General features: G+C 37.4%; 1 protein-coding gene across 1 annotated transcript in view; it reads right to left on the reverse strand.

The window, feature by feature from the left end:
- Positions 1-3,077: 3,077 nt before the first annotated feature.
- LOC132549070 (kinesin-related protein 12-like) overlaps positions 3,078-24,613 on the reverse strand; it is a 118,423-nt gene continuing 96,887 nt past the window's right edge. Inside the window, exon 5 of the mRNA XM_060212970.1 lies at positions 3,078-4,001. Coding sequence (XP_060068953.1) covers positions 3,876-4,001 — 126 coding nt within the window. The 3' untranslated portion in view covers positions 3,078-3,875. The remainder of the gene's footprint in view (positions 4,002-24,613) is intronic.

Genomic DNA, 24,613 nt, shown 5'->3' on the forward strand with positions numbered 1-24,613 from the left:
AGATACTACAAGAATGAGAAAAATTATATAACGATTTATCTATTGTTGACTAATGTTGGGAAAATATTAATTGATGAAGATTGTTGACTATTATGCTAGGAAAATGTCTGTCGATGAACATTGTTGACTATTACGCTAGGGAAATGTCTGTCGATGAACATTGCTGACTATTACGCTAGGGAAATGTCTGTCGATGAACATTGTTGACTATTACGCTAGGGAAATGTCTGTCGATGAACATTGTTGACTATTACGCTAGGGAAATGTCTGTTGATGAACATTGTTGACTATTACGCTAGGGAAATGTCTGTTGATGAACATTGTAGACTTTTACGCTAGGGAAATGTCTGTAGATGAACATTGTAGACTTTTACGCTAGGGAAATGTCTGTAGATGAACATTGTAGACTTTTACGCTAGGGAAATGTCTGTCGATGAACATTGTTGACTATTACGCTAGTGAAATGTCTGTCGATGAACATTGTTGACTATTACGCTAGGAAAATGTCTGTCGATGAACATTGTTGACTATTACGCTAGGGAAATGTCTGTTGATGAACATTGTTGACTATTACGCGAGGGAAAGTCTGTTGATGAACATTTATGACGTTAGAAAGGTCATTTGATGAAAACTGCCTAAAACGCTTAAGAAATTCTTCATGTTAAATATTGTTGATTGCAATGCTAAGAAAATGTCTGTTGATGAGTTTTGTTGACCAACTCTAGAAAAATGTATACTAACAAAAGTGTGTGGTGACTGTAAATGACGACGGAACGCAGAAAAATGTTATTAAGGCTAAAATACGGTAAGAAATGTGTGTTAGAATAAACCTGAGCTGCTATATATATATCAAGGCAAATACTAAAATTGATATATTGAAATATTACATTAAAACACCAGAGTATACTAATCTTTGCACGATACGTTGTAAACATGTATATTGCTAAAGGTTCCAAACATTTCATCTGTTTTTCCGTATATATAAAACATTATACAGCGCTTAATTCAGCTCATTTTAGACACTTGTCTATTTAAAGAGTTGAAAACTTGCCAAAATCTACAATAAAATTTTTAGTGTTTACATGAGTGCTAACGGAAATACAGACAATATTTGTGTGTTATCAGAAACTAACTCATTATTGTACTGTTGTATTGTAGAAAGTTAACCTAAACTTTATATGTCAACTGTTGTCATCCCGAGATATAACAAACAATGGTATTCAGGATTTTAGCAAATATTGTGTACAATTAACCATCGCGAGATCAGCAAAACGCTATCATACGGCATGTAACTCTGTCGCTGCTGAATCACTGAAACATAAGGTGTTAAAGAAGTAGACAACACTGACCTATACTAACCACTGACTGTCACAGATCAGTAGTGGAAAGCTTAAAACAAACATAATAGGTATACCATCTACCATTAATATTGTACATACTACACCAGGTCAAAGTCAGATACCATTAAGACAGAAAATACTGCACGTTAACTTGGATATAATTAGGGTATGAACGAAATATAATACAAGTACAATGGCCATTATTACAATACACTCACATTCTTCTTAATCACCGAACAGTCGGTGGAATCATTTCCTTGGTGTAAAGTTCAAAATAATAGGACTTATAATAGGTTTTCATTGTATTTACCGGTATAACACGGGCTAACAGAAAACGTGTTCCAGCAGCATCACAAAACCGCCAAACCCTTACACAAGCAATAGTTGGTTTGTAGAAGAGTAATTGATTAGACTAATAAATATAAGAATTATTACGACGAGAAAGACAACGGTTTCATCAACCTTTCCGACTCCCTCGCTAAACCGTTTATACGACAAGAGGTAGGTTTGTTAAAGACAAATAGGGTTTTCTTTATAAAAAAAACCCTCATGGCATTATCCTGAGAAAATCAGGGATTTTAATAGTTAATGTTTTATTACAAAAGGCTAAGAATGCAATTCTTAATAAATGACAATGTACCCAATTTAAACAGAAATAACCAATTAATTTAAATACAATTATAATAAGTATGTTATGACAAAAATACAGCCATGAATAATACCTTTAGTTGAAAGAAACCATCATTTTTAAGAGGTGCGTGTATTTACAAAGTGCCAGCACTTTTCTTACAGGTCACCTGTCCGAAGCTTGGTAATAAGCAAGAGAGCTTGTGAGAGTTATTTCCCTTTATCGATCTCACTAGCTTTATGAAAAGTGACGGTTCTATAATTCAACGAAACTTATAATAACACTTTAATAACAAATGTCACGGAAGAAACGCAGTCCACAAAACCGCCTCCCAAAGTATCTGTGACGTCATACACAGTTTAAAGCTGTTAACATTTAAACGGATTCGTTTATGTTTAGCTCACAGAACCTAAACATATACAGGGTGATCTTACGTTTCTCATTCTTATCCATTGCCTGGATCACGATTTAGAAATGATAGCTCCTCGTCTGCTACACGGACCAGTGTCGAGAAATCGTGTCATCTAATGAGCGTATATTTGAAATATTATTATAGTTTATATAAAAGTAATTATCTTATAGGACAAAAAAAAATCTAATCAAAAAGATAGCATTAGAAAATAAACGCATTTATGTATATGTTTGTTATTATTCCGGATATGTGATCAAAGATAACATTTCGTGTAATATGGGGCCATTTTATAGTCACTTTAAATCCGTACATAAATCTTCGTCCATGGCACAGATTACTTTGATGGATTAAAATTGTTATAAACTCTATACTACACAGATAAAGAAAATATTTACAACTTGGACAAAACAGTGTAGATCTATAGAAAGGCTGTAAATTCTCTGTGGTCTGTAATTAACCCTTTCTCCTTACCAGTAAGTTCAGGGGTTGTGTTCCTTCCTCGTGATAAGATACCATCAGATAAATATCCTCAAGTTCACCTCTTCTTAAATACAGTCTCAGAAACACAGAGGAAATCAAACATATAAAATTGACAATGATATTGTAATATCTTATATACATTAAGATCGACTTACACACGATGTATCAATATATATATATAATTTGATATATCCATTATTGTATATAATTTGGATTGTAATATATAATAACGTAAGTTTGTGAATATTTTCATATCACCATGATCTGATGATGAACGGGGCGATGTGTTGTATATAACAATGAAAACAATTAACAGTCATTATGTAAAACGAATTGATTTCTATTTGATATGAACAAGACAATAATACAACAATATTACATTGGATTAGGTAGAACAGGGACACCGTTTTAGGAGGGGCATGTAAATGGGATGACAGGAGTATATGCAAACACCCTTCGTAGTTGGTATTCCTATATATTGATAAAAATAACTGTAAATCTAACTATTCTAAGTAATCAACATAAAAACGCATAGTTAATTTACCCTATGCCATTATTTCTTCTGCTGTCACTTGAGTTTAAGTTCTCCTTTAAGTGTTCGACTGCAGTAAACATCGCCAAGATCTGTAGTAGAATTCCCCCTGAGAGTGCAGTCCTATTGTCTTGTTAAAAACAAAACACATTCTGCATAACTACAACTTAAAATGTGTACGAGATATACATCGTCCTTTTTTTTAATTCCTGATCCCTGTTTGTCCTGAATATTTTGTTTTCTTCCATGCAGATCCTGATATGTACTCCGTGAACCTATGGCGACAAACAGTGGCTGTGACGTCACACGATTACACAATGCTGTCACGTTCACTATAGTCTGTGTCGGTGACGTCACATCTCAATGAATCCTTTGGTGTCAAATTGTGGCTGGGATGCCATGCCGCTATGTCGTGCCAAAACGTCATATTATATATAGTTGTGAAAATCATACTGGTGGACACGCCCGAGTGAGCAGCATGGTTCAGTAGGCGCACGGAGGCTCCTCCACGGGCGTCAGCGAGTTATAAGAGGAATTACTAATCGAACGGAAGGAGAAGATGGCAGGGTCGGAAATACACCTGGGAGTCCTGAGGGTTCCGGTCACGGTCTGGAAAATACAGAAACAACTTAGGTTAGTTACGAGTCTAAACAACTGTAATAAAAGATGATTGTGTAATTGTTACGACAAATCACCTGCTATTTGTAACACTATGTTTTTATTGATACCATAATAGATACATGACCGATGACCCTCCTCTCCGTCATATCATTGTATGATCCCGCCTTTGATTTAAAATGACAGCAGAGACATTCACTAGTTATGCCCTTGCATACTTCCCTTGTCTTTCTCTATCTACACGATCAATCAGCCTCACTCATACCCTCCAATCAGTATCCACTACCACTCCCGACCTTTTCTAAACTTCAACTAAATTCTCGTTAAAAAGCCTGGACGACTGCCAAGAAGAACCGTAAGTATGTAGCGTTATCAATGTCAACACTCCTTACTAATTACTGGTGAGGAAACTCAATACATTTCAAATACAAAAGATGTACTGAAACTCAGTGAAAGTTATCTTAGTTACAAGTGTATTTATCTGGCAAATATCTCCCTCAACATCCATTTTACCTAGCTTTTATAGCAGCAAGGTTGGAGGGTTATGTCAACTTGAAGTTTAAGCGAAGATACTATTGATGTCAATAAACTTGTATTGCACGATACGTCCCGGTGCCGTCTTAATGTCTTCTACATATGTGTCTTAGTGCAATCAATCATTGAAAATGTGTCTTCATTAGTACTGTCTAACTCTTCATATGTGTAACAGTCTTTTACAGCTGTCTTATTGCATCAGATATGTAGCATAGTGCTGTTAACGTCTACAAATAGTTCTGTCTTTCTCTACAGTGTCTTAGTACAATCTTTTTGTAGAGATGTGTCTTAGAGCTAACCTACAATACTTGTATCTTTGTACTATAACATCTACAGACTTGTCTTGCTGTCATTTACGACATCATACATATATTGTTTCATTTCTATCTGTCTACAGAAATCGGTAAATGAGTTCTGTGTATTTGTAGTTCCAAACCACAAACGTAATTTCATTAGCGAATAAAGCAGTAAGAATAATTAACACGGTGTAATATACCTTTAATATGGAAGCTACATTGATCCCAATAAACAATAGCATATACAGCTCAACACCGGAAATAAATATCATCAACACACTAAACCGTGCGAGCTGATTAAACACGAGTGTCCAATAATTCGCAGGATAAAACGACTGGGAACTGCAGTTCCTTTTTCATGTCGGAATTGGCTATTAACAGCGGCAAAGATAACATGTGGATGGTGGACAGCGGAGACAGGAAATGATACTTAAGAAAGTGCAGACGTGCCTGCACTGCGGGAGACCGAGTAGCATATCTCAAACACATCAAAATCGCGCTGCCGGGCATTGCAGCACGGCAGCATGGCCCAAGGATTGCTCCCTGTGATGACAAAAAACCTCTTCAAAAGACTCGGTACAAGAGAGGTTGTGCTTAATTTCACGTGCATGAAAAGAGATGACAAAAACCTAAAGACGCGAGTACATGTAAAAGCTCCACGGAATGAGCACAGCTGACTAAGATGACAAATAATAATGCAACTTCTGTTAATTCACCCGATTTCGTGCCGCACTTTAAACGTTTGCTCTCTTTGATCGCAATGTGACTTCAGCCTAATATTCAGGTATTGCGTTAACAATATCACATTTCTGGCGATCCTTCCATGGTAGGCATGTTTTCGTTGACGTAAAAACTATATATCGATATAATGAATATCAAACTTGTGACCTTACACAGGCATTCCTGTATATACGACACCCTGGTAGTTTATTCTATCTTTACTAGGACTTCTGTTGTTACAATCTTTTTAATTGTTTTTTCTGTTGTTACTTTAAGCATTATGAACTTCTAACCATGACAAAGTGAGAGACATGGTATCACCGTACGGCCTGTTTAGAGGTTTGTTAGCTTACTGTCAATAACAATTTTCACCAGCTAATTCCTCCAGTTTTTATTAGGATGTTCTAGCTTCCGAGGAACTTAAACATAGTATCATTTCATAGTATAGCCGTGAGAAAATATGGCATGAGGAAAAACGATAAAAAATAGCTGTATGTATATACCCCCACCAAGCGAGAACGCTCGGCTCATCATCCTCCCTACTGGTCTAATGACTGGCACCCTACTCCAACCATAAATTTCATCATTTCATTTACTGCCAAGATGTATATCAAAGTTTATCCTTAATAGGCCCATCACCGAATGAACTTATTCCCTTTACTGATTTCTTTATTACTGGAGTTATTGCAATGTGATTAGCTAGTATTATGACAGAGTCTGCCAACAACAGGTTAGCACCATATCGCCCTTCCACCTTGCTCCGCGACAGAATTTCCTCACTCGCCTGTCTTCGGCTCTAACAGTTGAACGTTGATGGATCAGATAGAGCACGCGTGCTGATTCCCCGTAATTGCTACCTTGACCATTCCGTGGCCTTAAGCTGGTGATTTCCTTTTAATTGCTGACTTGGTAAACTAATCGGACTGGACTGAACTGGAATGGGGCTAGTGCAATGGTATCAAATGAACCGTGTAGTTTTGTAATGAGAACCACTCCACTTGCTTTTGTTATTTCAAAAAGACGCTCAGTAACACTGTCTTCCAGCCGCAGAATACTGGTTTTGTTTTTGTTCCTGATTTTTGCTTTTCATTCCTATTCAAGACAGCAGCATTGTTCTCGTTCCTTTATACGCAAACCTATAAACAATTAACAAGGCTGCGAGTGTACTAACCAAATAATTCTACCTGACAATCTTGTTTACCAGTTCCTGTCAACGATGTTTTGTCAGTAATGATTCTGACCAACAATATTTAAAACTAAAAATACTGTTCTTAACTGACAATGAACCGACCCTGGTAATAAACGACAATTCCTGGCCTTAGTTGATAATATTGACATGGGCATTTGCTAATTTTCTACAAAACACCAGCAGCACCAACAAAAGGTATGACAAGTACACTAACACCGTTGTAGACAACTTGAACTTGGTGCTGTACTCAAGTTTCACTTTAATGCAATAATATTGATTCCCCTTACAGAACACCGAGACCATTTAATTGTGCTGCCATGTGAGGATCCATGATAAAATGTTCCTGCTCGTGACGAGCCTGTTTCATTTGAGACCACCTAGTATACTGTAAGTCAGATATTTGTTTATTTTTCATTCGGATTCCATTACCGACCAAAGACATTTATTTCTTATATAAATACTGCAGGCATGTCAACCAAACATCTGTCACTGAAACATAGCGGGACATGATAATATAAACTAGGTATACCTAATGTATACCACCCACCATCTGTAATCTCGTATGAATGAAATTCTTTCCTTGACCAGTGGCCAAGACTTGACAGGATAAGAAATACCACCCATAAATACGAGTTTCGCTGACCTATACTTATCATCAAGCAATAAAGATATACGATAGAGAAGACAGCTTTGGATGAAAGATGGACACCACTGTCACGTCACATCACATTTGACAAAGTTCTTTCCAGATAAGGTACAAAAGTTGCCATACTAACTTATAGAAAACGTATGTACAACAAATTTACACAATGCATGATGCATTTAATAACAGTGAATAGCATTAAGAAAAAAGAATTAGAAACAGTAGAGCCAAATAATAAAACATCAAACAGCTGTTTCGTCCTGCTAGGACTCGTCAGTGATGCCAAGGGTTTTAATGTTGAAGCCTAGAAGGTGACCTAGGAAATTTAAATTGGTAGAAATATTTGCAAATGTTTATTTTACGACATATTTATTAGATTAATTGTTTAATGTGAGTTCAGTCGGGTACACATTGCCAACTTGGGTGGCGTTAGGATAAAAAGACATGAACTAAACAGATTCACGATTTCCCCATCATTATAAATGCATTGTATAGCGATTTGGCTTAATGTAATGTTTAAAAGCTTCCTTAACCTAGACATTTACCTGGTAGCCGCTCGCGAATTGGAATGCTTCTTGCTTATCTCAATATAATATTCTATAGATCAAAGCTTTCCTTTTTTCAAATGTATGTTTGGTTTTGTTAATACTCTAATCGAATAATTGAAGATAATCCTATAAGTGCGGTAAAGATGTGCTGCTACAATTGTACGGGGAATACGGTGACATGCAAACATTATGTCGATCCCCGACAGGACGGGTATGACTCACGGTATGTGATGTAGGACACATTCAGTATATAATTGAATAAGCATGAAATATGACATTGGTATAACATCGATAGCTATCATGTATGCCTCTTCTGACACTCAAATATTCAGCAGAAGATTTGAGTAACACGATCATACCTATCCTGGTTATAACTGCCTAGGGATTTACAACTCTGCCTTTTATCGCCAAAAGGAAACAAATTGATATTAGATACGTCCATGGAGAAGTGCGTGTAGATTAAAGGCTTCAAACAAATTCAAGATGGGAAGGAATCTTTTATACTGTTAAGGGATTTATCATTTCTGAAATTCTCATGCAGAGACATGATCAGAAGGATTACATTAGAATATAAATTGAAAATTCGAGTCTTTTAATTCCGCTTCAGTTTTTGTTTCTGCACCGGCTGCCTGCATATTACGACACGCCAAGAGCAGTTAACTGCACGTAATAATCGGCCTGGTTGATCAGTTGCCGCCTCCTTCTCTTCCACAAACAGAGTCCTCTCACACTGATATCCTTATATAATTAACAAGACTATGTGGCATGCTACACCTAAAACATCTACTGTCTTTCTATTGAACCCTGCATTATCACATCCACGCATTCAGGTGTCCCCCTCCCCCCTGTTGTGCTGCATAATCATAGTTGTCTTAGTCTTCCTGATTCCCATTTCACCTAATGTCGTACCCTGGACACTTCGGGCCATAGTTATGAGTATTGTCAGAGTTAACAACATGATTGGTGACAGTGCGATAGGATTTCAGTCATCGATTGGACGTGGGGAAGGTAAAACTGCTACACACTTAACGAAATTCTGCAAATTTCTGACAGGATTGACCATAAATTGCTGACAATTATTCCTCGATCATCACGTTCAGTGATCAGAAATGACCGTATCAGAAGAAGCCGTTAATTCGGTTTTGTTATGACAACAAAGGAGCTGACCTGTCGAATGCTACACTGACCACCATCTGATAGGGTGGAGTACCTGCAGGTGATACACACACACAGTACCTGACCGACATTCTCTTTGTGTTCGTGACCACCACAGGCGACTTCCCCGTCACTTGTATTTAACAAATATGAAATTTTTTATAATTATCAACACTGGATACCGTAGCACTTGACATAATGTCAAGGGTCAAAGACACCACACAACTCCCCAAAATATCACTAGTAGTGTTGGCTGTTAATGTCAGTGACGGAACTAAAAACCATGTTGCAGAGAGCATTATACGGTTCTTAGCAATAAAACTTTCACCACAGCCTTGAACAATGAAACAGTTGTGTAATCTTTAATATCGGAAAAAAAATTGAACAGGGATAAAAAAATAAGTGTTTCACTATTCTGTCCCGCGGCAGCAACTTATTCAACCACTGACGAAAAATCCCCAACATATTTAAGAGAAAATCCTTACAATCGAAATAATTTCGATTAATCAAACTTAATACATGGATCACACCTAAATGTCAACGAACTTACAGCTAAAAGTTTTACTATAAAAGTTACGTCGTTACAACTTTTCTCTAAAAGATTGATTACATGGTCCAAAGGTTACAGCTGGCTAACGTTATTAACATCATCAGGAACTGATCCTAACTGACGTCATTATAACACTCAGGGCACCTGTAAAATATATAGTTAATCATTTGATATACACATGTAGGTATTTCATCTGAGTGTGCGACCTCTGAATATGTGACTTTTACATGTACGATATTTGAATCTAAACTGGTGCCCGTTGTATGTCTAGCTTATATAGATTGTCTGTGTGAATTTCTTACTTTGAAAGACTTTCTTTAAAACAATCATACAAAAACCAGTTTACCTGATAAATTATTCATATTCAATTCACCCGATAATTCATTCAGATCAAACATAAGAACTTATAAATATCAACTTTACCTGATAAATCTTCAGATAAATTCCAAGTGATAAATTATTCATATCAACTTTACCTGATAAATCATTTAGATAAATTCCATGTGATAAATCATTAATATCAACTTAACCTGATCACTCATTCATATGAACTTTACCTAATAAATCATTCAGATAAATTCCATGTGATTTTACCTGATAAATCATTAATATCGACTTTACCTGATCAATAATTAAGATAACTTGTGATAAATCATTAATATCAACTTTACCAGATCAATCATTCAGATAAATTCCATGTGATAAATTATTCAGATAAATTCCATGTGATAAATTATTCAGATAAATTCCATGTGATAAATTATTCAGAAAAAAGATAACCTGATTAATCATTCAGATTGGCGTTGATAAATCATTCAAATCAACTTCACCTGATAAATCATTCACTTAGAGTTTACATCAATACTTGACACATTGTACAATTCAGGTAGATATCAATTGGCTGTTACTGTTTAAAATGTGTGTACATTTTTGTACGACACCAGTTTTGGGTTGCTGGTTTGAATCATCCTGATCGATACCTTATACAAGACACCAATAATGGCCCACTTAAGTGATTTTAAGAGGCTTTTTCAAACATCACCATCAATTGTACATCACGAATGACTAAGTGATGTACACGGACAAGCCGATTGGTTAGGGATCAGACATCACCATTACTGAATCTCAATTTAAATGTAACCAAACATGATATATTGTTAGATATACTTCACAGACCAGAAAAACCACATTGATGATACCGTTCAAAGTCCTTAGCTGAAACGATGATTTTTGTCAATGACCCCCGATGATTTAGTTTTGATACCAGACATCTTCATCAATATTCCGACGATTAAGGGACATGATGTATTTATTGAATAATGGGGTTAGTGCACCTTCCCATCTATATTTTAACATTGATTTCGTCCAGTCGCCTCAGCCCCTAGCATCACTGACGAGTCATTGAAGGACAAAACAATTGTGTAATGACGTTTGATCCTTTTTTGACAATGTTGTGTCTAATTCTAACATAGGAATGCTATTCACTTGTGTGTCTTTAATCCAACCCTTTCAAGATCCAATTAACAGGCCCCTGCATTAGCTACGAATGTCTATGTTTCATGTGACAGACAACAAAGACCGACTCAGTTGTTGTGTCAAGCCTTTCGTAAACCTATAACAGTACATGTTGGTTAGGCATTGCTGTGGGGAATAAACTTACCCCCGTCTCTTAAATCTTGAATTTATAGAGGGATTCTTCCTAATTCCGATTTCCTGAATGTCTTGGATGATATGGAAATTATTGATAGAAACATGGGGATTGTAGCGAGACAAAGATTTAGTTAGAGTGAAGACCGTGTATAATGATCGTGTATCTCGGAACACCGGTCGCCTGACCGTGTCACTGGCCCTGAGTCCCGACTGACAACAATGGTGGAGTACAATTATCGGTTTTGTGGACTCGCATGTTTAGGGTTAAAAGACCACAGAAACACCGTCCCTTTGGGACCCCAGCCATGATATAGTTTGAAACGGAAAGGTGTCAAAAAATGGAAACATTTTCTTATTATCTAAAAAGGATACATTTGGGCAATTAGTGCAACTCTACAGGGTATGACCGGTGGCACTAGCACTGAAGCGTTACCCGGCTTTGTCCATCAGATAATGAGTTCACCCTTGTTCCTCTGGGGCCTTTTTGGCCAACTTGATAAGCTTTGATTTGGGAATGTAATGGATGGGAGAGAACCAAGTGGTCATCTGTCTCTGTTAGGTATTGGTTTTCTTCTTCATCACGTTATATACAACTGACTTACACAATGTAAATACTATCAAAACAGTTGGAAATATATATATAAAAAGAAGATTTAAAATCAGAATAAGACGAATGTTTCGGGAGGGTAAGCTGCTTTTGCTTAAACGACAACAACTGTCAGTTAAACATTGGCCAATCCAAGTAAACAATGCAACATTCTGATATAAGATACAAGGTCGAACGGTTCCTTAACCGTAATGATTATACCGCACATGTATTAACAGTCCAATCATAACGATACTTTAGAAGCTACTTCCCTTTAATGATGTTTACTGGGATATTTGATGACGTTTAATTTGAGAAAAGGATATTTTCTTTTCCAAATATAAAAACAATGAAAAGGGCAATAGAAAGACACAATCCAGTAAAAAGCCTTATGTAAAGCATTACATTTTTATGGAAAATCGATGCGCTTTAAGTCCTCTCCACAGTCTTTTATATCAAAAGCTGATGGCTAAGATTTTATCCTTTATAGAGTACTATATCACAAAGACTGGTTTACCACAACCAGGACAGGCAGCAATATAGGATCGGTCACTCCCATAAAATGTTCGGCTTTTAATCGGCATTTATGCTGAAATAAATACATCAAGTACAAAGCCCACAAGAGGAGGATTCTCCAGTATCCTGCCAATCTAGCAAAACTGTTTCTTATCTGCAATGATGTCATATCGCTATTTGTGTTTCAGGTAAGAGGTTAGATAGGGATATATTAAATTACAATAAATATCACTTGACAATTATTATCCGTTGTTAAGTTTTAACGGATACACAAAAATAACACGAAAATACCAACGAGTGGAGATAATCATAATCCAAACTTAAATCTAATTAAACTAGGGGGGTAAAATATGTATAAATATTCATATGAAGAAAAAGAATAGGGAGAATCAGACCTTGTGTTCCGGAAGAGTAAGAGTCTTCTGCTTTATTTCGACGCCATGTAAACCTATGTCAATCAAAGTAAGCGATGCCTTTTTCTCAGATGAGAACAAGGTATACGACATAGGAACCAAATACAAACTAACGAGCACCAAACACGTCCAACTTTATATCACAGAAAGAAATATTTCTCAGGAACAATATGCTCGAAATTAACGGACAGGAACATTCGCTTTACACCATGACCTGTCGCTTCACACCATAACTTGTATTTGACAGATTTTATCCTTCCTGTGTCATGTAGTATCTTAATAATATTGCATCTCGTGTGTAAAATGGTGAAGACATGATATTATGTAAATGACGGCCAATCTCATGAAAGAAACAAATTTGCAGAACGATTAACAGAATAACACCAACTGTGGTATCAAAATAACACCAACTGTGGTATCAAAATAACACCAACTGTGGTATCATAATAACACCAACTGTGGTATCATAATAACACCAACTGTGGTATCATAATAACACCAACTGTGGTATCAAAATAACACCAACTGTGGTATCAAAATAACACCAACTGTGGTATCAAAATAACACCAACTGTGGTATCAAAATAACACCAACTGTGGTATCAAAATAACACCAACTGTGGTATCAAAATAACACCAACTGTGGTATCAGAATAACACCAGCTGCAGTATCAGAATAACACCGGCTGCAGTATCAGCGAAACATATATGCTAATTTAAGTTGTACGCAGAAAAAGATAAACACAAACGCCATTTATCAAACTGACACTGTGTTCAATCAAGGAGCTATGCCTGAAAATAGTTCCATCTATCAGTCAGTGTATTGTAACGCTAACACGGCAGGTTTATTACTAAAACATGGACAGATCACATGTCTTGTCAATGGATCCATATAAATTGATGTCCCAGAGCATGTTATCCGCAGTTGTTTCACATCCCCGTGAACTGCTGTAATTTTGTCTCTAAACGCTCGCCAGTGATGGGGATCGCCTTTGTGTAATCAGATATACACATATCATACTCATAAATTTACAGCCATCATACTCTCAAATTTACAGCCATCATACTCACAAATTTACAGCCATCATACTCACAAATTTACCTTATCACTGTAAGAGGACAAACTCCATAAGGTTAACTATATTTTTATGGGATATTTCAGGAAAATAAGAGAATGAGGTCATCTGGAACTTTGAAATCCAAATGAATCAACGCGTAGCTGGGATTCAGAAGTTCGAGAAAAAAAAAGTTTCAGAAAAAAGACAAGGGAGATTATTTCGATTATATTAACGACAATAGAAACACTAAATTTAACAAAAAACAATACACAGTGAGTCTTTTTCAAGAGATAGTTTTCACGATGACTTTCGGATTGAACTCAGTTTCACTTTACCTTCCTATTGTACAATGTGTCCAGGCAGTGTTGTTGAAAAAATTGTATCCGTGTGTTAAACCTTTGTAAATCTTTTTCTGATGATAACTAATCTGTTTTTTAACAATCTATATTTTCTCTGATGTGTTGACGTACTAGTAGAAAAATCAGTGATTTTCAACTTGAAACTTCTTATTTGATTTTGCCTATGACACGTTTAAAACAACAACAACAAAACTAAAAATATATTAACGAAGTCATGATTAAAACATAAATTCGAATGACTCGAGGGTAATACAGACACAAAAATTTGCACATATATGAACCATTGAAAAGAGAATAAGATCAGGTGTTCTTGAAAGAATATCTTCCTCGTCGAGGACACCAGCAATTTAAATGAGAATCCAGTATGTTACGGAGCTATCAACTAAACAAGCGAGCATCGAAAAAATAATCTTTTATCAGATAAGGAAATATTTTCCAGTGAGATAATGATGGAAACCACGTATATTGTGTAACTTTCTAATAGCGTTCATCAACATGCCTCTCTCAAAACCTCGAAATGTAAAATGTCGATATATTGGCGCTTGAATTCGGTATCAACTGCGACATAGTAATCTGTAATGTATAGGAAATAGAGATGTTACAAAAACTAATGATTTGTTTACTTATATTTGTACCTCATATGGCACGGTGCTATAAATGACATGTCTGACACATTTCATGACAAGTCGGCCTCTAAGAATTCCTATAAACAAGGTCTACATTTTGTATAAGTTTCTATGACACGTCTGGGTATTTTCTATGACAAGTTTGATATTTTCTGTGACAAGTCTGGGTATTTTCGATATTTTCTATGACAAGTCTGGGTATTTTCTATGACAAGTCTGATTATCTTCTATGATGAGTTTGATACTATCCAGATTACTTTCGCGCACATCACAGAGACAAATGAATGTTTTGTGGTATACAATTATAGACGATGTAAGTACCTAACTGATGATATTAGATCAATTGAATGGGGACATGTTACCTTGTATCCTCTCCTAGATATCAGTTAAATGTAACCAGCGGAGAAAACATCTCTATTAATGGTGAGAATCATCCCAATCCAAGAACATTATTCTAATTTAACGGCTCGTATTTCTTATTAGTAGACACATACTTGATAGAAAACATAATTTGCCTCCCGAAAGTACATGATAATTTCTAATCAGGTAGGATTAATCCCCGCTACCAGAAGCCTTATCTGCCCCTTTTTGTCGCCCGAGAATGACCACATTAATTTGTAAAAATCGAATTATGGCAAGCCCTTCAGCACCTGGATCGAGTGGTCAGAAGAGCAATGGATGACCGTCAGGCCTCCTCACAATTAGTACTAGCTGTGACCAAGACAGATGTGGAACGACAGCGCCCAAATCAACGCTTCCTTTCAATTCTCTTTCGTAGGGTTGAGCTATATCAAGAAAGGTTTCTCCCGGCTCCAGGTCCACTATTATGTCCTATTTTCCCGGCTGGTTTATGCAAACACTGGCGGAATTAGACATACTGCTAAATGTGTAATTAATGTGTAATTTTGTGAGAGTGGGGAGATCCAATGAGCATTATATCCTACAGCAATCATTATCTACAGTCTATAAATAAGGTCTGCAGATGTTATTACATTTGTCAACTGTTACCAGGGGCAACGACATCCCAATTAGACTCTAACACATCCATACAGTAAGCCTGCGTACAAACATGCCGACAATTTCGTCTTATAAAACAATTACTGTTTGTTTCATGTTAAGGAGGCAAAAAATGAAAAAAAAATATGCCTGAAGTGTTCCGGTGAAATTATATTACATTTTTCTGCGACTTTAAAACGCTTTGCGACTCCATTTCCTGGTCGTAATTACCCCCTCAACAGAAATGTAACTCTCTTTCTCCTTATCTTACAAAGATGGCCACCAATGACAGATGGAAATCACCATTTGTATATTACCCAGCAAAGAGGGATGTCAATGGTTTCCGCTCTTATAAAACAAGGAAGCTTTTCCACGTGTGTGATGTCGCTCCGGGCACGTGCTTCCGCTCGTGTAGAGTTACGTAAGGCCTATGTGCAGGAAATGGCTACGTGACCAAGAATGTATTGACAGATTTGAAGTTATTCAGTTAGACTAAACCCAATACAGCGATTGTACTCCACTTTTCTTCAACATTCTTTGACAAGTCGCTATATTTCGAATTATCAAACCTTCAACAAAATGACCACGAGCACGAAACTTTACCGCAGCTACAGAACCGAATTGAGTATAAAACGACAGATATGAGAATTGAGTATAAATTATTGTCAATACAAAATAGATCTTTAAAACGGAAAAAACATCTTTCCGTGAGTCATAGTATCGCTGTTCATACTAGCAGAGTCACATGTTTGGAATCAAGTATTCCACTTGGATTTTCACCATTTAAACCAGACAGAAGGTTTAAGCACATGTAGGAATGATTTTGATATTTAGCAGAAACTGGCTCCAGAAACCATCTGTTATTGAAATAAGCCTCGGCGAGATCAGTTCACGGGATGCTTGTCGCCACAATACACATATAATAAGGATTAAAATACAGCTATATACATTGGTATCCACTTAAAACAGCTGCTGGCTAATTTTACAGAACATTTCTCTTACTAAACTTTCAAAACAATTTTCGTCAAGTTTTATTTCCTTGAAGTATGTCGGCGTATCGATGGCTATGTATATACGTGAATCTGTTTTGCTACTTGTATACTTGAAGAGAGACACTTCTCTCATCTAGTTGTCGTCTGCTAAAACTCTTTAACCTCTGCTAAGAAGTGATAGCCCAAACACAAAGCCTATCTCTATGTTCTCATCAAAACGTCATCAAAAAATCCGCAGTCAAGAACCAAAGAAAAGTCAGATTAAGGTCAAACTTTGTAGGATGTCCTCGCCTAACCTCTCCATGTATTGATATACTGAAAATAAAGTCACGTGATTACTGAAATATATGACACCTTGTTTCAGCGCATTGCTTATCAAAGTTTATAACTTATATGTCAATCCAGCTTATTATTTGTTACACTATCAGTCGGTTAGTTAGGAGTAAAGTGTCTTTTGTTTTGATGGATTATACAAGAGTCTTGGGCAATATCTTTGCTATATTCCACGCTTTGAGCGTGAAATCAGAATTCAATTCTAATACTTTAATGTGCCAGTCAGATGTTTTCTGTTCTAAATATATGTCCTTACCATTAACAGCTGCCTTATTGATAGGACCTCGTATATTCCGTGTCCTTACCATTAACAGCTGCCTTATTGATAGGACCTCGTATATTCCGTGTCCTTACCATTAACAGCTGCCTTATTGATAGGACCTCGTATATTCCGTGTCCTTACCATTAACAGCTGCCTTATTGATAGGACCTCGTATATTCCGTGTCCTTACCATTAACAGCTGCCTTATTGATAGGACCTCGTATATCCCGTGTCCTTACCATTAACAGCTGCCTTATTGATAGGACCTCGTATATTCCGTGTCCTTACCATTAACAGCTGCCTTATTGATAGGACCTCGTATATTCCGTGTCCTTACCATTAACAGCTGCCTTATTGATAGGACCTCGTATATTCCGTGTCCTTACCATTAACAGCTGCCTTATTGATAGGACCTCGTATATCCCGTGTCCTTACCATTAACAGCTGCCTTATTGATAGGACCTCGTATATTCCGTGTCCTTACCATTAACAGCTGCCTTATTGATAGGACCTCGTATATTCCGTGTCCTTACCATTAACAGCTGCCTTATTGATAGGACCTCGTATATTCCGTGTCCTTACCATTAACAGCTGCCTTATTGATAGGACCTCGTATATTCCGTGTCCTTACCATTAACAGCTGCCTTATTGATAGGACCTCGTATATTCCGTGTCCTTACCATTAACAGCTGCCTTATTGATAGGACCTCGTATATTCCGTGTCCTTACCATTAACAGCTGCCTTATTGGTAGGACCTCGTATATTCCGTGTCCTTACCATGAACAGCTGCCTTATTGATAGGACCTTGTATATTCCGTGTCCTTACCATTACCAGCTGCCTTATTGATAGGACCTCGTATATTCCGTGTCATTACCATTACCAGCTGCCTTATTGATAGGACCTCGTATATTCCGTGTCCTTACCATGAACAGCTGCCTTATTGATAGGACCTTGTATATTCCGTGTCCTTACCATTACCAGCTGCCTTATTGATAGGACCTCGTATATTCCGTGTCATTACCATTAACAGCTGCCTTATTGATAGGACCTCGTATATTCCGTGTCCTTACCATGAACAGCTGCCTTATTGGTAGAATCTCGTATATTCCGTGTCCTTACCATTAACAGCTGCCTTATTGATAGGACCTCGTATATTCCGTGTCCTTACCATTAACAGCTGCCTTATTGATAGGACCTCGTATATTCCGTGTCCTTACCATTAACAGCTGCCTTATTGGTAGGATCTCGTATATTCCGTGTCCTTACCATTAACAGCTGCCTTATTGGTAGGATCTCGTATATTCCGTGTCCTTACCATTAACAGCTGCCTTATTGATAGGACCTCGTATATTCCGTGTCCTTACCATTACCAGCTGCCTTATTGATAGGACCTCGTATATTCCGTGTCCTTGCCATTAACAGCTGCCTTATTGGTAGGATCTCGTATATTCCGTGTCCTTACCATTAACAGCTGCCTTATTGGTAGAATATCGTAAGGCATGTGCTAACTGCATACACAGTGTGTGAAACACTTATGTCTTCATTTGTGGTAATTATTATTTTTACTTTCAAATATAGGTCAAAAGTCACATGGTAAACATGTAACATCGGAAAGGTCTGGCCACAAGGAACACGCATGCCAAATATGATAGTATTACCTCTTACGTTGCAATAGTTTTGGATAAGGTTAAAGTTGACAACAGACAGCGAAAAACCAATATGCTCCCGATTTTTTTATCCGGGGGCATAAAAGAATCAACACACTTTACTTCATTACAATATTACTTACAACCTTGACAAAATCAAACAGCATGAAATCAGCATTTGTAAATAAAGTTTGCTGTTTATTTGATTTTAATTTAAACAGGAAATAGATTGTTTCCTTGACGTAATCCGACTTGTTTCACTCATGGTATTTGATATCTACATGATATTGTTGACATTAGTGTTAAAATCAACATCTGTACCGATTAACATCAGTCATTATACTGATGTTATTGTAAACTACAAATACCAAGGTCATTTAACCGAAAAAATGACCTTCATCTATTTGGCATGTTCCCTTGTGTATTGGTATTGGCACTGGTGATGGGCAGTCTGGCCTGCGTCGTGTGTTGAGAAAGAAAGCTCATCAACAGCAAATACTGACATTGGCAGGTTAGCCGAACAAATTTTAGACCATTCATTACCATATGGTACCAACCAATACCCTACACTGCTGTTTCTTTATAATGACCAAAAAAATGAATGCATCTGACTGATTGACCTAGAGAGAGAGGAATAGTATGTATATGTATTACCCCGTAAAATGTTGATGATGCTGGCAATTTTGACAGAAACTCGGATAAGTCTGATAAGGCTGGTAGTACTGCTTGTCGGAGGTCCCTACCACATCCAGACACGGAAAAGCTTTTAGACATGCCAAGATAAGGACAGGCGACTAATTGTAGCAGTACCTGTTGAGGTGCGATGCCAGGTGCCAAACAGGTCTCTAACACATATTTCATTCATAATCGCTCCCATACAAATAAATTATATGGAGTTGTTTAACTTCGAGATAAAACAGTTTCGTAGTTACAGCTAACATACATCATTGTTGATCTACTCAGTCAAAAAATATGTCGGCCTAAAACAAGCGAGAATGAAGGCGATGTCTCCAGTACTGGGTTAGGAATTTGGCAGGGACACTTGGAAATGTTCTTTTCGTTTAATTCATGAATTTTACTAGGTAACAGCACATTTACGAAATAGTTGCTGGATTAATTGTTCCGTTCCTGAGTGAACATTTGGACTTTGTCCAATAGTGTAACACGGCTGTCTTATCTCAATGTTTCATTTTATAAAAACATAAAGCTGGAAAAAATATGATCGCGGTCTATATGTCGTGAAGTGTCAAAGATATGAAACGGGTCCTTCCGCGAGCTTTGAAGTGAAAAATGTGAACGACAGCCGCCATACGTTAAGATGTGTTTTATTACAGGTGTGGGAGGAAGTGATTACCACTGATGATACCTCTTACCTGGTACATCAACATCAAAGACAACACGTACATACAGGTCTACCTGTCTATTTAAGGTTTTATCCATTTGGTCATAAAATTACTTGTAGGTTTTGTCAGCAGTCTATCTCACGAGTGTTTTATCAAAGGAACCAGCAATCTGGCTCGGATTGAGTAGCTCTATTTAGATTGTACCCTCATTTTTTGTGCGGGTCAGAAGTATCACCTGTCAAGTGATAGACTGACCGATGGGCAGTATGCCTGGTATTCCTTCAGCCGTAAATCTGGACCAGAACTGACCGCTACTTTATCACTTTCGACTGCATCTTTATAGATCATTAACACGGTCGTATCAGTTGTAAATGTGCTTTGAGAGCCCGACAGAGAAGCGAACACAACATGCATTCTACAGCACGTACATTTAAACCTTATCGCTGATAAATGATGGTAGGTCTGAAATCAAGCATATCGAACGAGCAATAAAAAGAATGAAAGTCTGAAAAATATTCCTCAGTTTAAACGGACGACATGGAAATATGTCTGGATTAAAAGTTGATAGCGAACATCAAAGTCGAATGAGATAGGGTCAGATATATTCTGAATGTAAATCACGTCGGAAATACGTGCCAATATGACATTGATAGAATTTACAAGACAATGAAATATGCGCTACATAAAAACACGTCTCTGACCTTATTCCAGGCGGACACGACTGGTCAATATACTGTAAAGACAGAACACAGCCTCCCAATGTTGTTTGTTTAACATGAGTCTGCGGATGTGTGTGTCGAATGTCTCTCTGATACAGACTTTGTCCAAACAGATTCCGGATACAGGTTACATTCGCAGTGGGTCAGGACCTTTCGTTGACCCCTGTTTCACATTTGACCTTGTGTAGCATGCGTGAGGAAAACGATTCGTATCGACTTCCTTATAAAGTCCTATTCAGTTGTTAGTGTAATATTTCATATTTAAAGATCTGAAACATCTCGATGAAAAAAAACCCTAGAATTTTGACAGCGCATCCATGTTCCAAAGATGTAGATACGACAGGCGTCATTATAACAACACATTGTGTCTCTGTTATATACGCCTCTGGTAATATTTTGTGGTTTTGTTTTCATGTCCTTTGTTTTCGTTTAGAAAACATAACTTAGACTGACGAAGAATTACAAAGTTGGCGTCTGCGATGAAGAAGCGAGCGTTTATTATTCGTTGAGACCTAAAAACAGCCGTTACAGAGAGAACGACATGAAAAGAGCGAGTGATCGGTACAGTGAGAACAGCCATTACAGACAGAACGACATAAAAAGAGCGAGTGATCGGTACAGTGAGAACAGCCATTACAGACAGAACGATATGGAAAGAGCGAGTGATCGGTACAGTGAGAACAGCCATTACAGACAGAACGATATGAAAAGAGCGAGTGATCGGTTCAGTGAGAACAGCCATTACAGACAGAACGACATGAAAAGAGCGAGTGATCGGTACAGTGAGAACAGCCATTACAGACAGAACGACATGAAAAGAGCGAGTGATCGGTACAGTGAGAACAGCCATTACAGACAGAACAACATGAAAAGAGCGAGTGATCGGTACAGTGAGAACAGCCATTACAGACAGAACGACATGAAAAGAGCGAGTGATCGGTACAGTGAGAACAGCCATTACAGACAGAACGACATGAAAAGAGCGAGTGATCGGTACAGTGAGAACAGCCATTACAGACAGAACGACATGAAAAGAGCAAGTGATCGGTACAGTGAGAAGAATCAGTGCAAAAAGAATGACCGGTACAAAGAGAATTATTGATATAGAGAGAATGACCGGTACAGTGGGCATGGCCGGTATAACGAAAATGACCGGCACAGAGGGAATGGTCGGTAAAGTGAGAATGACCGGTACAGAGAGAATAATTGATATAGAGAGAATGACCGGTACAATATGCAGGACGGGTACAGAGAGGATGATCGAATAGATTGAATGACCGCTACATTGAAATGACACAGATAGTACAATCGGTACATTGAAATGACACAGATAGTACAATCGGTACATTGAAATGACACAGATAGTACAATCGGTACATTGAAATGACACAGATGGTACAATCGGTACATTGAAATGACACAGATGGTACAATCGGTACATTGAAATGGCACAGATGGTACAACCGGTACTTTGAAATGACACAGATGGTACAACCGGTACATTGAAATGGCACAGATGGTACAACCGGTACTTTGAAATGACACAGATGGTACAACCGGTACATTGAAATGACACAGATGGTACAATCGGTACATTGAAATGACACAGATGGTACAACCGGTACTTTGAAATGACACAGATGGTACAACCGGTACATTGAAATGACACAGATGGTACAACCGGTACATTGAAATAACACAGATGGTACTATCGGTACATTGAAATGACACAGATAGTACAATCGGTACATTGAAATGACACAGATAGTACAATCGGTACATTGAAAATGACCGGTATAGAGATAATCGCTACATATCTATCTTTTGATTTGCGTTACTTACTTTCTTCCCTCGCAAAATGTAAGATAGCAGAGAGGAATTTTTCATCAGAACTAGCTTAATGATTATAATGGATTTCTCTTCACGTTAGTGGTGGTTCTAATTACAACACTGGTCGATTACGAGTACCTCCTTCTCGGAGTGTCAAGTCCACGTGTTCTCTATTACCTCGGAAACTGGCTAGAACTTCCCGTTATTACATCTGCAAACTTGCGTCATTACAGGAACTGACAAAACAATAAAATGATTATACATCTCTGAGAAACTCTCTAGATAAATAGGCTGGACCCATGCTGGCAGCCTCACAGCCTTATCTGTACAGTACAGTAGAGTTTTTATCACAAAAATCGACGACCACAATCCCAATGATAAATATTTAAACATAGACAAAAATCTAAATAATTTTACTTAAACTAAATATATGATTTGAACCACAATTCTATATATTTCCACAAATCTACCACTGAAGTAATCATGAATAACACGCCCACCATGCCAAAGACGAATCAGTGAAACTGTCACAAACATATTGGAGACCACGGTCCTTCCAGTGAATCAACATTCAACAGCCTACAAAAAGGGAAATTTATCATGATTTCCAACAACTACAACTCTAGAGAAAATGGTGTGAATTTAAGTAGTGACAATTCTATAAGGTTTAGTATTGTGAGATATTTAAGACATGAGCAATGTTGTTTTCTATCTTACTTATCGGGAGCGCTCGACTTACATGTAGTCTCGAGCGCCCGTCATATTTTCTCGATATTTTCTCGAGCACAGAACATATTTCGAGTGCTGAACATATCTCGAGCGCTGAACTTATCTCGAGCGCTGAACATATTTCGAACGCTCCACTTGGATTATACAGATAAGAATTGCTCATGATAGTATTGTTATTTAAGAGTGAAAGCCGAGGGTAAATAAAGAAATATGTCGCAATATTAAGTCGAGTAAGAGATCATGTCGAGCGCTCGAGAAATTCAGTAGAGTTCGAAAAAGTTAAGTAAAGCGCCGAGATAGATAATACAGGAAATGAAATTGTTCATGTCCTAAATGTACCATCGTAGTTTTGTAAGAAATAATATATGGGAATTTAGTTCCGGGTTCATCAGTTTTATCCAGTATTGTTCTAAAGGGAAAAGTAGTATGGATTTAGTAGGCATAAGTGTCAGTCGGCACTATTTTAGAGAGTAAGGTACATTGTAGTAAGAATTTTAGTTCAGTTGGCACGGTTGTTGAGAGGAATTTAGTATGGATTTCAGCAGTCACATTTCCAGCAGATGTCTGCTATTTCAGGTTAACCACAAAACGCACAAATACCTCCGAATTGTCTCGAATATAAATACCCTCTTAAGTGTACTTGCTGTCATAGTGTATGTGTTAATTAAACAGATGACAGGTTCTCCCATCAGAGAAGTGTTTATAACAGTATGGGCGAAATTCTCAGGAATCCTATTGTGCAGACAAATTATTACAAATGGGAAATTTAATGGGGAAAAAACAACCAAAAGTACGCTCAGGTACATAAAGAGTAGAGTACTGGACATCAAGAGCTCGTCTGTAAACGTGGCGCTGCTCAGCACTCAGATAAACGTTTGTAAACATGGCGCTACTCAGCACTCCGATAT

The sequence above is a fragment of the Ylistrum balloti genome, unplaced genomic scaffold, assembly GCF_031769215.1.
Source record: "Ylistrum balloti isolate Yb309-2 unplaced genomic scaffold, AGI_CSIRO_Ybal_v1 Utg370042, whole genome shotgun sequence".
In the NCBI taxonomy this organism is placed as follows: Eukaryota; Metazoa; Mollusca; class Bivalvia; order Pectinida; family Pectinidae; genus Ylistrum; species Ylistrum balloti.